The 16,730-nt window shown below is 43.4% G+C and overlaps 1 protein-coding gene across 1 annotated transcript in view; it reads right to left on the bottom strand.

The window, feature by feature from the left end:
- Positions 1-11,372: 11,372 nt before the first annotated feature.
- RALB (RAS like proto-oncogene B) overlaps positions 11,373-16,730 on the bottom strand; it is a 44,538-nt gene continuing 39,180 nt past the window's right edge. The window contains exons 4-5 of the mRNA XM_030210079.1: positions 15,013-15,190; positions 11,373-12,968 (exon numbers count right to left, since the gene is read on the bottom strand). Coding sequence (XP_030065939.1) covers positions 12,849-12,968; positions 15,013-15,190 — 298 coding nt within the window. The 3' untranslated portion in view covers positions 11,373-12,848. The remainder of the gene's footprint in view (positions 12,969-15,012; positions 15,191-16,730) is intronic.

Raw genomic sequence — 16,730 nt, forward strand, 5'->3', positions numbered from 1 at the left:
TGCAGGACGTCAGACTCACAGAAACAGACGCCTGCGCAGCCTTCTACATGGAATGTTGCTAGTGGAATAGCAACATTCCATGTAGAATCTCCAATAGTAGCAACATTCCATCTAGAATCTCCAATAGTATCTATTTTATTTTTGTTACATTTGTACCCTGCGCTTTCCCACTCATGGCAGGCTCAATGCGGCTTACATGGGGCAACGGAAGGTTAAGTGACTTGCCCAGAGTCACAAGGAGCTGCCTATGCCTGAAGTGGGAATCCAGCTCAGTTCCTCAGGACTAAAGTCCACCACCCTAACCACTAGGCCACTCCTCCACTGTTGCTACTATTTGAGATTCTACATGGAATGTTGCTATTCATAAGTACATAAGTACATAAGTAGTGCCATACTGGGAAAGACCAAAGGTCCATCTAGCCCAGCATCCTGTCACCGACAGTGGCCAATCCAGGTCAAGGGCACCTGGCACGCTCCCCAAACGTAAAAACATTCCAGACAAGTTATACCTAAAAATGCGGAATTTTTCCAAGTCCATTTAATAGCGGTCTATGGACTTGTCCTTTAGGAATCTATCTAACCCCTTTTTAAACTCCGTCAAGCTAACCGCCCGTACCATGTTCTCCGGCAACGAATTCCAGAGTCTAATTACACGTTGGGTGAAGAAAAATTTTCTCCGATTCGTTTTAAATTTACCACACTGTAGCTTCAACTCATGCCCTCTAGTCCTAGTATTTTTGGATAGCGTGAACAGTCGCTTCACATCCACCCGATCCATTCCACTCATTATTTTATACACTTCTATCATATCTCCCCTCAGCCGTCTCTTCTCCAAGCTGAAAAGCCCTAGCCTTCTCAGCCTCTCTTCATAGGAAAGTCGTCCCATCCCCACTATCATTTTCGTCGCCCTTCGCTGTACCTTTTCCAATTCTACTATATCTTTTTTGAGATACGGAGACCAGTACTGAACACAATACTCCAGGTGCGGTCGCACCATGGAGCGATACAACGGCATTATAACATCCGCACACCTGGACTCCATACCCTTCCTAATAACACCCAACATTCTATTCGCTTTCCTAGCCGCAGCAGCACACTGAGCAGAAGGTTTCAGCGTATCATCGACGACGACACCCAGATCCCTTTCTTGATCCGTAACTCCTAACGCGGAACCTTGCAAGACGTAGCTATAATTCGGGTTCCTCTTACCCACATGCATCACTTTGCACTTGTCAACATTGAACTTCATCTGCCACTTGCACGCCCATTCTCCCAGTCTCGCAAGGTCCTCCTGTAATCGTTCACATTCCTCCTGCGACTTGACGACCCTGAATAATTTTGTGTCATCGGCGAATTTAATTACCTCACTTCTGCTTCTGTGAGTCTGACGTCCTGCATCTAGAATCTCCAATAGTATCTATTTTATTTTTGTTACATTTGTACCCTGCGCTTTCCCACTCATGGCAGGCTCAATGCGGCTTACATGGGGCAATGGAGGGTTAAGTGACTTGCCCAGAGTCACAAGGAGCTGCCTGTGCCTGAAGTGGGAATTGAACTCAGTTCCTCAGTTCCCCAGGACCAAAGTCCACCACTCCAACCACTAGGCCACTCCTCCACTGATTGTCATTGAAGAGATACTCTATGCAGGGTGGGTGGGTGGGGGGGGGGGGGGGCAGGTCTGCAAAATGTTTTACAGATTGCAATTTAACATCCAAAATTATTCATAAAAAAATAGGCCAGGTTAGAGGAAGAGCAAATGGGGTTCCGGCAGTATCACTAAAATGTTATCTGGATGGCCTGTTGAACATTAAGCCTAACTAAGCAGATACAGCTGGATTCAGTAAATGGCGCAGAAAATCTGCGCTGATCAGTATTCTACGACAGGTGCTCCGGGATGGATGCTGTAACCTGGGTCCTCCTTCCACGTGGAGGCCAGGGCTAACCCTGCTTAGCTTAGCCGTCTCTCTCCAAGGTATGTGATCCAAACCACTTCTCCTCAGTCTGGTACTCGTCCCGGTCTGGCTGCTCTCCGGCTGGCCTGAGCCTTTTTGCCTGCTCCCGGCAAGGTCACACAAAATCTCAGCATTCTCATAGTTCTTGAAAACACAGGTCTTTATTTTCTCAGAACCTTTTAATACAGCCTTAGTCTTCACTTAGTTTCATCACCAACAATGAAAGATTCAGTTCAGGATTTCACATTCACCTTCTCAGCACAGTTCAATCTTAATTCAGAATATCACCAAGCAGTAAATCCTTGTCTTGTTCTCAATTATAGCATAACCCTCACCAGCACTACCTTCAATCCTCAGGTAGTTAATGGGTTAGCTTTTTCCACCAGTTCCTTCCCCGCTGTATTATTTTCTCTGCTCCAACTGTCCACAGTTTAGGCCATACTGACGCCACAAAACCCTTTACCTTTCCTACTGGGGTCTGAGCAAGACCTGAGACTTCCATGCACTCCTCCTTCCCCTTGTCCTCTTTATCCCATTCCATGTCTTCCTGCGCCCCCCAAGTTCCCCCAGCTGCTGCTCATTCCCTTGATCAGAACTCATTTCCCAATCATTCACTCCTCCCTCCCATTTCCTGAGAGTCCTGCTGGTGTCCTAGTGGTTTCTGGGGGTGGTAGTTTCTTCCCCTAACTAGTGGTTTCACTGGCGCTTTGGCCACTAGAGGTCGAACTTGTCTAGCAGGAATTAGTGAAGAAGAGTCATTACATTTAAAGGGAAAATTTCTCCCCCATCCCTGTTTCGGCACTACCGGAACTAGACTCTTTTCAGACCCCTCACAATGCCCTTTACAGAACAGTACGTAACGTCGGGATCTGCGCTCAACTTTGTACAGGAGTTACAGCAACTGAAACCAGGTGTAAATCCCGGCACGGATCTCCCGAATTCTATAATACTGAGCACATTTTAAGGGACCGCCCATTCCTCTCCCATTGTTACACCCCCTTTGCAGATCCTCATAGAAACACTTAGGTGCTATCCTATAAATGGGTATGACAACTGACCTCAGCAGTGACTCATTTCACACTAGAACAGTGGTTCCCAAACCTTTCCCTGGAAGCACCCCAGCCAGTCAGCTTTTTGGGATATCTATAATGAATAGTCATGAGAGAGATTTGCCTGCACCATCTCCAGCGCATGCAAATCTCTCTCATGAATATTCATCTTGGATATCCCAAAAACCTGACTGGCTGGGGTGCTTCCAGGAAAAGGTTTGGGAACCACTGCACTAGGATATCACCTACTGATTCATTATAATCATCATCAGTCTTACGTAAACTTTTTATGAAAATTAATGATAGCAACTCTAGAATTTTTACTTCATATAATAAAAAGCATTACTTAGGTTTCTCAAGCAGTTCCGCTGAATAATAGTAACGGACCCACACCGACATGGTTCATGTTTCGAGAGCTGCTTCAGGATTTTGTACTACAAAACAATGCTGCAAATTAATAACAACTGCTTGAAATCTTAAATTTAACAATATCCCACTAACTGTAACTCACCAATGCTGCCTCAGCGTTTAGTTCTGACGACAGTTTTAATCCAAAATGGCGACCGAGTCTTAAACCGCCAGTTAAATAGTCATACCACCCAGAAACCCCACCCATATCTAAACCAGAACCGAGCTTAAAGCAAAGAGTGGGCTTTGTTCCTTCTCCCGAGGCCACTATACTACTATGGTTTCTTAAGGTAGACCCTGGGAGGAAGGGCCTACGGGTGGTCAGGTGGCCCGAGCAGAGTTTCAGTTTCAGCCTAATATGCACTAGCATTTTTGGCTGAAACCCGAACCCAGACTTCAGGATGGTTTCAATGCTAAAATTCAGTTGGTATCTAGATAAAATATCTATTTTTGATAGTTTGATTTTTGGTGGCTCATAATTTCATGTAGCTGAATCCTCTGCGACACGTTCAGTTATGGCATGATGTATAGGGAAGCCTTGTTCATTAATTGTTGGAAGATTGTATAGACATACATTTTTGATGACTGTCAAATGAAGGTACTTAAAATATCCAAATGGAAGGTGGGTAGACATGGAGAATATGAGAACGTCCCGAAGGACTTTTACCATTGAAACTAATGGGGACAAAAACTCACTCAAAAATAGACATAAGCTTGGTGCTATGTCAGCAGGTGATAATGATATACATAAAGCGTATCATCTCATGATATCCGAGGTCGCACTTTCTCCTGGCCAGATGCCATTTCATATTGAGAAATACTGCCGAGACTTTTCAGCAAAGCACAAGAGCTACGGAACCTGTGAATTTCCTACTCCAGGACTGCAGCATCTCTTATCCAGATGTGACTGAAATATTTGTGTTCTCTGCCTCCATCTGCTGGTACTTCGATACAGCCTACTTGTCTGAACTAGTCCAGCAGGATGAGGCTGATTTTTTATTTATGCTTAAAAACATTTGGAGATAAAAAAAAATTAAAAGATTCCTATTAAATTGTTATACTTGCCTTTATATCTGATAAGCGCACAAAAGTATTGGCAGAGCACTTCAATATTTCAATTGCTGAACCGGGACTAAAGAGGATGGAACTCCTCTCATATGAGGAAAGGCTGAAGAGGTTAGGGCTCTTCAGCTTGGAAAAGAGTTGGCCGAGTGGGGCTATGATAACAGCTCCACAAAATCCCGAGTGGTGTGGACCGGGTAGAGGTGAATCAATTTATCACTCATTCCAAAAGTACAAAGATTAGGAGACACTCAAGGAAGTTACATAGAAATACTTTTAAAACAAATAGGAAGAAATATATATTTTTTTACTCAACGAATAGTTAAGCTCTGGAACTCTCTGCCGGAGGATGTGGTAACAGTGGTTAGTGTACCCGGGTTTAAAAAAAAGGTTTGGACAAGCTCCTGGAGAAAAAAGTCCATAGTCTGCTATTGAGAGAGACATGGGGAAGCTACTGCTTGCCCTTGGATTGGTAGTATGGAATGTTGCTACTCTGAGATTCTGCATGGAATCTTGTCACTCTTTAAGATTCCAGAATCTTGCTATTCTTTGGGGTTCTATATGGAATGTTGCCACAACTTGGGTTTCTGCCAGGTACTTGTGAACCATCTTGGCCACTGTTGGAACAGGATACTGGGCTAGATGGACCACTGGTCTGACCCAGTATGGCTACTCATGTTCTTATGTGCCTTTTTTTTTTTTTTTTTTTGCCTGTTTTAGACACAACTAGCTGAAGAGCATGGTACAAGCATTGGGTAAAGCCCAAATGACTACTTTGCAGCAACTAAGGGGATGGGGGGGGGGGGGGGGTCTTTTACTAAGCTACAGTAGTGTTTTTAGCTCACACTAGAACTCAGCTGGCGGTGAACACCGAGACATCCACAGGAATATAACTGGTGTCTTAGCGTTTACCGCCGATTTCTACTGTGAGCTAAAAACCACTGCTGCAGCTTCACAGAAGACCCCCATGGGAATTTGGCAGAACTGGTCTACCTTTCAGTGCATGCAGTGAACACCTTTTTGGATGAACGACTGTGGCAGTTATCATCAATCATTATAAGTCAAGTTTGAAACAATAGCAGCAGCACCACCACTGTAAGGGATTCAACTTTGAAATACATTGGATTTATATGAAAAGTTCCAGACCTAATCGGAACAAGGCATTCCTCACTGCCCTGACATAAGCAGCCTTGGAAACCAGCCAAAATTAGCAGCAATCAAAACATGTTAATCCTTTGGTAGATGGGGGAGAATATTCAAGCCGACACTTCATTTTAAGGATATAGAACGAATCTCCAGTCAAGGTAATAAAAGCGTACAGCATAATGAAAATAAGGTACCAGTTTTTATTATACAATATTAATACATATCAGTTTAGTAAAATGAAAACAAACAGAAAATGGCTAAATGCACTTTTTATAAAAGGGATTTTTTTAATAAGAAAATGATATGAGATTTGTAAAGCTATATAATATATTTCAAAGGGGGGCAAAAAGTTTTAATTTACATTAAGTCTAGCTCAAGTTTTATTGTTTCATCAAGGCAGTTTGTGAACTCAGCCAGAGTCCATCCCAGAAGCATTATTTCCACAGTATCAAATGTTAAAGTTCCATCAGAGAAGCCTAAGAAGTTAGGCTTAGTAGTAAGGAAATTATTCAAAATATTAGTATTCTCATGTCAGGTATGCATATTAGTTCTTTGAGGTGGGAATTAAAGAAGAAAACAGCATGCCAACGAGTAGTGATTGAAATTGGGTCAGAGAATAATTGCTGAAAATTTCTAGCTGGTCACCCTAAAGCTAATGGCAGACATGTTCTTACATGGCAAAATAACCCTAAATACTCTTCCATCAGCATTCCTACAAACCTCAAGAAACACACGATCCCTTTGTATAAGCCTACTGTTGAGGTTCACAGTAATGAGTCTCAGCACAAAGGTTATCTGCTTTATCCTTTGAATGAATTTCATTTTACTAAAAAGTCAGCCACCGTTGTGGTTTGGATTTAGAACCATCTTATTGAGTTACCGTTTAAAAAAAAATCCAGAGGAATGAAGTCTTAGCTCCAGCATTTTAAAAAAAAAAAAAAGCACACACATTTTTTTTCAGAAACAACATGGTCAATGTAAACACTTCTTCCTGCTGGCACTACTTTTAATCTGAAATTCTGGTAAACTATTTACCCAAGGTTTATTTTAATCAATCAGAATCAAAGCAGACACGGCTCATAACTTTCATCCCATTCAAGGGTGTTGGGCTGTGTCCCTCATATAACAGTCATCTTTCACAGTTATTGAGCTAATGATGCAAAAAAATGCTCCCATGTTCATCCTCAACTCAAAATGCCTCTTGTGTTTTCATATCGGTGTTAGACTTCTGCAGATCAATCCCAAGGCTGTGCTGTTCAAAGCTAGTCATCAAGTATAATTAAAGGAACCACCTGTGAATGCTTTATTTAAAAAAAAAAAAGTGAATAAAAGATAAGCCTCCACACCATAAGCGTAGTCTGAGGTTGATACAGGGGGCAGTGCCTCTCAAATGTTGAAGGTGTTAATGATGAATTGCCACCCCCACAAAAAAAGTTGCCAATATGATTTCCTTACTCTGCCCCCTCCTCCAATCAGCAAACTACACAATATATATATATATATATATATATTTTTTTTGTTACATTTGTACCCCACGCTTTCCCACTCATGGCAGGCTCAATGTGGCTTACATGGGGCAATGGAGGGTTAAGTGACTTTCCCAGAGTCACAAGGAGCTGCCTGTGCCTGAAGTGGGAATTAAACTCAGTTCCTCAGGACCAAAGTCCACCACCCTAACCACTAGGCCACTCCTCCACTGTTGCTACTATTTGAGATTCTACATGGAATGTTGCTATTCCAACATTCTATGTAGAAGTCGGCCCTTGCAGATCACCAATGTGGCCACGCAAGACGTCAGACTCACAGAAACAGAAGCCTGCAGCCTTCTACATGGAATGTTGCTAGTGGAATAGCAACATTCCATGTAGAATCTCCCATAGTAGCTATTTTATTACATTTGTACCCCGCACTGTCTCACTCATGGCAGGCTCAATGTGGCTTACATGGGGCAATGGAGGGTTAAGTGACTTGCCCAGAGTCACAAGGAGCTGCCTGTGCCTGAAGTGGGAATCGAACTCAGTTCCCCAGGACCAAAGTCCACCATCCTAACCACTAGGCCACTCCTCCACTATTGCTACTATTTGAGATTCTACATGGAATGTTGCTATTTCAACATTCCATGTAGAAGTCAGCCCTTGCAGATCACGAATGTGGCCGCACAGGCTTCTGCTTCTGTTAGTCTGACATCCTGCACATACGTGCAGGACGTCAGACTCACAGAAACAGAAGCCTGCGCAGTCTTCTACATGGAATGTTGCTAGTGGAATAGCAACATTCCATGTAGAATCTCCAATAGTAGCAACAGAATCTCAGTAGTAGCAACATTCCATGTAGAGGTCGGCCCTTGCAGGACATCAGACTCACAGAAACAGAAGCCTGCGCAGCCTTCTACATGGAATGTTGCTAGTGGAATAGCAACATTCCATGTAGAATCGCCAATAGTATCTATTTTATTTTGGTTACATTTGTACCCTGCGCTTTCCCACTCATGGCAGGCTCAATGTGGCTTACATGGGGCAATGGAGGGTTAAGTGACTTGCCCAGAGTCACAAGGAGCTGCCTATGCCTGAAGTATATTCCAAGCCCCCTTCTGTTTTCTACTCTTGGGTGTGGATACCAAGAGCTCCATCTGCTTAATAAGGGTGTGAGTTGTCATATCAAATCAAGCCACTGGAACAGCTGCCGTGGGCTTTAATGGGAAAATTTCCATACAGAAAATGGGAAAATAATAGACACCAGTTCCCTGGCATTGTATTGTCTTTTGCTGTTGTCGTTCTCGATGGAGGGGGTTTAAGGGAGGAGGAATATGAAAGGGATTATTACAAATGCGCCTTCAGGGGCAAAAACTGTCAATCGTTGCTTGTTTTCATCAAAAAAGTATCTCCCTCTTGAGTGTGAACACCGGTTCAAGTGGCCATGTTCCAAAAACTTCTGCAAAGGCAAAGTGTGGATTTCTTTCACCTTCCTTGTGAATGCTGCTTTCCTTATAACAACAATGGGAAGCACAGATCACTAAAAACAGCAGCATGTAAGTGAGGCACAGTATTCAAACTGTACAAGTTAAAAAAAAAAAAAAAAGGGGGGGTGGGGAGGAGGGGAATGACAAGATTTGCACTTTGTAAGCCAAGATTTCAAAAGAACAAAAACATGAAATCTTTGGTTGATGCAGGTGGAGTTTTGTTTTTTTTCTCTACAAGAAAACTACATGTTCTGACATTGTAAATTGGGGCTGAGATAATAAATAACAGTCCCATCACATTTTCTGCCAATAGTAGTAAAAAAAAAAAAAATCTCATGAACTGCAGTACATTCACATTATTCTAACTGCTGCATATTAAAAACATCTAATGAAAAAGTAAAATCTATATGCAAATAACCATAGTGCTGATAAGCACCTGATCTAGTGGTAAATCTGTGTACTCGCACCATGGTTATTTTTAACAAATATAATCACTGCAACCAATACAACCCGATGATCACTTTTCCCTCCGCCAGTCACTGCCAACAGTTAACTCTTACACTCTAATACACATGGCAAGGAATGATCATCTTCACTGCAGCCCCTTTTCTTACCAAAAGGTGTAACACACACACACAAAAAAAAAGCAAACAAAACTATCACCCCGATATTCAAAAGCATTTAACCAGCCAGGATAGGCACCTGGCTGCTGAAATGCCCCATAGCCAGATATCTGTGAATTTTCAGTAGGACATGGCCGGCCATAACCTGCTGAAAATTCACAGTTAGTGGCTAGCAGATAGCTGGTTATGGGCGATAGAACGGGCTATCCATCAATTTTCATCATGTTTGGCAGCCATATTTGGCCACGTGAATACCTGGAATATCTTTGGCCGGTTCAAGCTTAACAGGCCAGCGCCCTTGGCCTGTTTAAGTCTGCACGAGCGAAAATTAAATCAGATATTCAATGCTGGTCACCAGAAAACAGCCTGGCACTGAATATCCAGGCTCAGCAGTGACCGCAGAGTTAGCCCGGATAACTCCCACGTTCTGAATATCGGCCCCTATATATATATATATATATATATATATATATATATATATATATAATTTATTTTAATGGGGCCAAGTTGTTCATTATTTTTAAATGTTAGTATGGAAGCGTGTTCATCAGATTGCTTCTACCTTCATGATCAACAAGCTTCATGCCAAAAAACGGTACAGGCTGAGCCAGTTATAGCTCGACACCTACTGCCTACGTGGGTTTGTAGTCCAGCTTCTCTATTAAAGAGTCACTGAGGTTAAACCCAAATTAGGTCAGTCTACACCTGACGGTACAGCACCAGTTGGTAGCCCAAAGTCATTAAGCCTCGCCAAGTTTAAAAAAAAAAAAAAAAGTTCTTTAGCATCACTCCTACCCTTTTCTTGATAAGTAATACAAAAATGCCACACTCAGCCTGAGGCTCAGGAACCACCAATGATTTCTTTTATCAAATCAAAGGGGCCCTTTTATTAAGGCATGGTAAAAGCCTACCGCACAGTAAAAAGGCACTACCTCGGGCAGCGCTAAGGCACTCTGCAGTAGTTTGGCTATCAGCGTGCCAGTGGCGTAGCCACATGGGGCCTGGGCTCCCGTAGATTTGGCCCTGGACCCCCCTGCTGATGACCCTCTCGACCCCCCTTCCCTCTGCCAACCCGCCGTCGCCTACCTTTGCTGGTGAGAGACCCAACCCCCACCAGCCAAGGTCCTCTTCTTCCCGCGCAAGGCTTCGTTCCGTTTCTGACATCCTGCACGTTGTACGTGCAGGACGTAAGACTCACAAAAAACAGAACGAAGCCTTGCAAAGGTAGGCGACGGCGGGTTGGCAGCGGGGGGGGGGGGGGGGGGGGTCGAGAGGGTCGTCGGCAGGGGGGGGTCCAAAGTTGTTGGTGGTGGTGGCGGCGGGGTCGGCGCCGCCGGGAGGGGGGCTAAAATGTGCCACATCACCTCGGGCTCTGGACCCCCCTCCCGCCGAAGTCTGGCTACGCCTCTGCAGCGCACTACTCCCACATTAAATAATATATATTTTTTTGCCACGGGAGGAGGGTGTAGAGGCGGAGAATAGGCATGCCTATGCTAATTGGGTAGTGTGAGCATATTACCATGTGCTACCCAATTACTGCAGGAGTACTGCAGAAGCTCCCAGCGGTGTAAGGGCTCCCAGCGGTGACGGCCACACGCCGATAGGGAAATTAGCGCGTGGCCATTATGGAAAAAAACCCCCCACAAATACTGCCATTTCACTGCCACGCTAAAAGTGGCCGCAGTGCACAGGGAACTCATAGGCTGACAGCAGCGCTGGCCACTTTTTAGCGCAGCTTAGTAAAAGGACCCCAAAATTAATTTAAAAAAAAAAAACCTGAAGCAAATACTTAAATCTGAAGATGAAAAGCATAATCGGAGGATGGCTCTTGGTGACAGGATAGCCCATCAGATCTCTTCTCAGACAGAGGAATTTCAACAATGTACAGATAACACAACAGGAAGACAAGTCATCTGTCATGCTGGCATGACCTCAAAGCTTGCTAGGTATGGGACTTTTTGCCTGTATTTACTACAGCAGCAAAGGAAGTACATTCAACCAGCATTTGAATACCTAGGTACCCTTTTGCTACAAGGCTCAGTAACCAAGACAAAAACACAATTACATTTTATACAAGATCTAGACTGAATTGGTGAAAGGCGAATCCTCCAAGTTCCAAGCATCTAGAGGAATAATTGACTGGGCTACACCTAAACCTCTGAGCATGTGCCAGCTTTGTTTAAATACTTGCCACTCTCTTAAGTACAGTTTTAAAATGCTGGTGTTCCGATTTTCTGCTCAGCATTTAAGCAGTCTTTTTTTTTTTTCAATTAGATACCATCAGAAATTAAAAACTAACAATTTCTTCTGTTGAAAAAAAAAAAAAGATGTAGGCAAACACAAAATCACCTCTGTGAGAACCACCTAAACCCCCCACCTCTGCTCTACACAGCAAATCAGATCCTAATCACCAAAAACTGAAGAAATAAAACAAGGTCATTTATTTTATTAGGTACGTAGCCTAATAATCTTGCCCTCAATTTTCCAGCAAACTGCAGCGAGCGATCACAATCCTGTGTGTTTGAGATTGTAGCCAAGGGTCAGGATCATGATTACAGATGGACCATTATTTGCAGGTGTTATTATAAAATGGCACTTTTACATGTTTCTACGTGAGAGCAAACACCTATCAAACTGTTTTTATACATCAAGGGCAAGCTACCGTATAATTAGGGCCTTGAACATAAAAATCAACTTGTGCACCACTGCCTTTCTACAAGCTCCTTTAAAACAGCCTGGATAGCGTTTCTGTGTCACATTCATGACAAACGTTAGACCTGTGTCACAGCAACCGCTGTCCGATGATAGTGTTTTGTTTTTCACTTCTTTTAATTCCTCTTAATCTAAAATTACATACCTATGTCATTCAGGAGTGTTAACGCAACAGTACAAGAGAAAACACTTCCGGCCTTATTTATTAAGACTTTTCCCCCATATTGACACAGAATGAGAAAAAGCCTGTGGAAGTCCCCTAGGCATGTTTCCTTCAACCATCAGTGTTACAGCCATCGTAGAGACACCCAACACAGCGTGTGATACGCGTGCATCGGACATGGCTTTCTTTTGGCATGCAAGAACTTTCACTCCACATTATCCGTGGACCAAATCCTATAATACAATTAGAGGTAGAAAAAATACACCCCATGACCTACCAATTTCATGGCTGCTTAAGCCCCAACAGATTCCTCAAAAAAAAAAAAAAGGAAATTTCTCAAGGCCCCCAGCAAAGACAGTTCAACAAGGGCTCTGTTGTAATGCTATCGAAGATACTAACGTTTTTTTATCATCGGACTAGTTCACGTTCTTGTACAAAAATCAACTGAACAAGGGTAAAACTGAGAAAACGAGTGGAAGCATCTGGTTCTCATTTCAAGTAAAATGAGGGAAGCTAGAGTCCTTGTGTTCTAAATTGGTGTTAGTTAACGAATTCATTGCTTTTGTTACTGTCTACCTCCCCCCCGTCTATCGGAAAAGAAAGGAAATGAAATGAAAGAACAGAGATGTGGAGGAAAAGAGCAAACCGATCAAAAGGTAACCAACGCTCAAATGCTCCAGGTTGCATCACCCCATTAGAAAACAAATGTGGGCGTTGAGATTGGCTCCCCAGTTAGTGGGTAATAAAGGTACTGGCCGCGACCTCCTCGAAGCTTCACAGTAAGCAGCATCTCTGCTTAAAACTTTTCTTGCTCTTGCCGCTTTTCTTGCCATTCTTGTCCTTGTTCTCTGACATCTTCTTTGTTCTTACTTCCCGCATCAGGTCAAAGAACACCTGAGAACAAACAAACGTTTCTTGTTTAGAAACAAAATGGCATTTCTAAAAAGTGGAAGACACAATTTTGTTCACAACAAAGCTTCTTTGTCCTGTTGAAATACAAAACAAAACCCAAACGCTGAAGCTGTTAGACCACTAGATATCCAAGGGGTAAAAGGAGCACTCGGAGAAGACAAAAGGAAGAGATGAAATGAATTCTTTGCTTTGGTCTTCACTGAGGAAGATGTGGGAGTGATACCAGTGCCAGAAATGATATTTCATGATGAGGATTCAGAGGAGTTGAAACAAATTTCAGTGAACCTGATAAATATAATTGTGCAAATTGACAAACTAAAAAGTAGCAAATCACCTGGACTGTGCGGCCCTATCATTTATAGTACCTCTAACAACATCACCAAAAGTTATCCCTTCCTGCATGCTACCAAATTCCACTCCCTCCCTGGCAAGGCACTTATCCCACTAGGACTGGGACCTGCAGGTTGGGAGGACTGTGGGCCAAGGACACTTAGGAAAAGGCCTGCAAACCAATCCCTGAGAACTCACACCAGACACTGGAACTCGACCTGGGCCATGGGCCTTAGCCTACACCTCAGGGAAGTAGACTGTCCAAAAGTTCTACCGTACCAAACCAAACTGCAACCATCTGCTGGAGACAGACAATACTAGCAAGTTCCAGGGCTGCACTATTCCTAATACTGATATTGTCGTCACTGCAAATTAGTGTTCTCTGCCTCCATCTGCTGGTTGAGGAGCACAATTCAGCAGTCTGGACTGGTCTAGAAGGATGATAAGGAATAGACTTATTTTCAAAGTTCTTCTAGGATGGTTGTGACCGGGGTGAATGTTAGGGAGTGGAAACCAAGGCAACTGCCGTGGACCCCATGCCACAGGGGACCCCCTCCCCCAAGTCTGCCACAAACAGAAGGAGACACAGCCTGCAAGCACGATTTGGGGTCCCTTCCCCAGTTTCTAACATGGGCCTCTGCTATAACCTTTACCTCTAATTATTGTAGTACTCTGATATCAGCAATCTCAGAGACTAGTAATCATTCCAATTGATAGAATTCCTTCACATCAAAAACAGTAAGAATACAAAGTTCAAACTAACCCATGCATCTAGCTTCTCATATATGAGCACGCAGCTGTGGAATACATTGCCAATGGACCTGAAAATAATTCACAATCTAATCAATTTTCGCAAATCACTGAAGACCTCTCTCTTCAACAAGGCATACCACAATGACCCATAACAGGAACTGTAATACATCACCTCTTACTGATATCCAAAATGTTTTCTCCTTATGCTTAGTTCTTGTAGATCATCTATATTCTCTGTAGTATACAAATTGCATCTATACTCTGAAATGACGTACTATTGATCTATTTAATCTTCTTTAGGTAATACCAATTGTCTCTTTTACTCTGTAAAGACGATCCATTATGTTAATTACATAATCTATTACCTCTCTACCCTCATTTCCCCTTACGTTCCCGCCCGTAACCTCCGCTCACAGGACAAATCCCTCCTCTCAGTACCCTTCTCCACCACTGCCAACTCCAGGCTCCGCTCATTCTGCCTCGCCTCACCCTATGCCTGGAATAAACTTCCTGAGCCCTTACGCCAAGCCCCCTCCCTACCCATCTTCAAATCCTTGCTCAAAGCCCACCAATGTTGCTTTCGGCACCTAACCTTTATACCTTTCAGGAAATCTAGACTGCCCCTATTTGACTGACTGTACATTTGTCCTTTAGATTGTAAGCTCCTTTGAGCAGGGTCTGTCCTTCTATGTTAAATTGTACAGCGCTGCGTAACCCTAGTAGTGCTTTAGAAATGTCAAGTAGTAGTAGTAACCCATGCACCCTATTTAATATCAACTGTACCTTTTTACTCTGGAGTGGCAAATGCCATGAAGGAACATTATAAGCCACACTGAGCCTGCAAATAGGTGGGAAAATGTGGGGTACAAATGCAGCAAATAAATAAATACGTTCATCAACCCTCCCCCCCCCCCCATCAGCAAATCACAAGTACGCCCTGTACCTTGTCTACATTTGCTCTAGTTTTGGCTGAAGTCTCAACGTACTGCACTCCCCACTCCTCAGCTTTACTTCGGGCTTCTTCCACAGGCACCTGTCTCCTTTCTTCCAAATCAGATTTATTCCCCACAACCAACAAAGGGATTTTATCCTCTTCAGCTTTCACACGCAGGATCTGTTCCCTAAAAAAAATGGCAGAAAAGCAGGTGGTGAGGTCAGCTAAAAAAAAAAACAAATGGATGGAAAAGCACAACCTTGTTGAAAGAATATTCAGCATCAGAAAAATGGTGGAAAATGGGGCTGATGGGCAGATTCTAGCATAACTGAAGTTCATACAAATTCCAGTTTTTACCATGATGCTTATCTAAATCCAAGTCCTATGGGGGGGGGGGGAGGGGGGAAGACACTGTACAATGATATCATACAGCTAATGTGAGAATGTATCAACTTGATAGGCGAAGCCAAGAGGTAACTGCTTCTCCCACACGCCATTCCCCCCCCCCCCCACCAGCACCCAGTCCCTCTCACACATACCACCCCAAGCCTTCACCCTCTCTTTCATATACTTCCTTCACCCATTCACGCTCTCATATATACCCCCCTCCATCCTTCACTCAGTTGCTCTCTCTCTCTTATACCCCCCCCCTTCAACCTTCACCCAGTCGTTCTCACTCTCATACTCCTCCTAGCCTTCACCCCGTCTCTCTTGGAGCCAGCCACCTATTCCTCTCACCCAGCTGACTTTTTTTGTGCACCTGAAAACAGCTGTACACTTCAGCTGCACCGTTGGTTTTGTAGTTTCAAGTCTCCAGAGACTTAAAAATCACGAGAATTCTCACATGGCTCAAAGCTTATATAGAAAGCAGGAAACATGCTGCTTTCTGAAACATGACCAAACACATCATTCAGGGCAAGAAATCTCAGGTGCCAGGGTGCAAATTTTCGATGCCATGGCAACGTGGTGCCTGGAGTCTGTCAAGCCTTGTTTTAACAATTTATAAATTATCTGCGAATGGAAACAATGTTGAGGTGATCAAATCTTGCAGATAACTCAAAACTATTCAAAATTTTTAAAAATCACACGGTGGGATGTAAGAAATTACAGGAGGACCTTGAGAGGCTGAAGACCAGGCATTCAAATGGCAGATGAAATTTAAGATTCGCCAATGCAAGATGATGCACAACGGGAAGAATAAACCAAATTACAGCTACATGATGGCTAGGTTCCACATTAGGTGTCATTGTGGGCGATACATTGAAATTGGTCTGCTCAGTGCGAGGCAACAGCCAGAAAAAAAACAAGTTAGGAATTATTAGGAGGAAAAGAACAAAACAAAGAATGTCAATATCAGTCCATGGTGAGACTGCACCTTGAATATTCTGTGCAGTTCTGGTTGCCACAACTCAAGAGATTAAAGAGCTGCTCATAGTGGAACTGGAAAAGATACAGAGAAGGGCAATCAAAATGATTAAGGGGATTAAGGGAGGTTAAGGCTCTTCAGTTTGAAGAAGAGACAGCTGAGGGGAGATATGCCTCACCCTATGCTTGGAATCAACTTCCTGAGCCCTTACGCCAAGCCCCCTCCCTACCCATCTTCAAATCCTTGCTCAAAGCCCACCTCTTCAATGTTGCTTTCGGCACCTAACCTTTATACCTTTCAGGAAATCTAGACTGCCCCTATTTGACTGACTGTACATTTGTCCTTTAGATTGTAAGCTCCT

The sequence above is a fragment of the Microcaecilia unicolor genome, chromosome 7, assembly GCF_901765095.1.
Source record: "Microcaecilia unicolor chromosome 7, aMicUni1.1, whole genome shotgun sequence".
Lineage (NCBI taxonomy): Eukaryota > Metazoa > Chordata > Amphibia > Gymnophiona > Siphonopidae > Microcaecilia > Microcaecilia unicolor.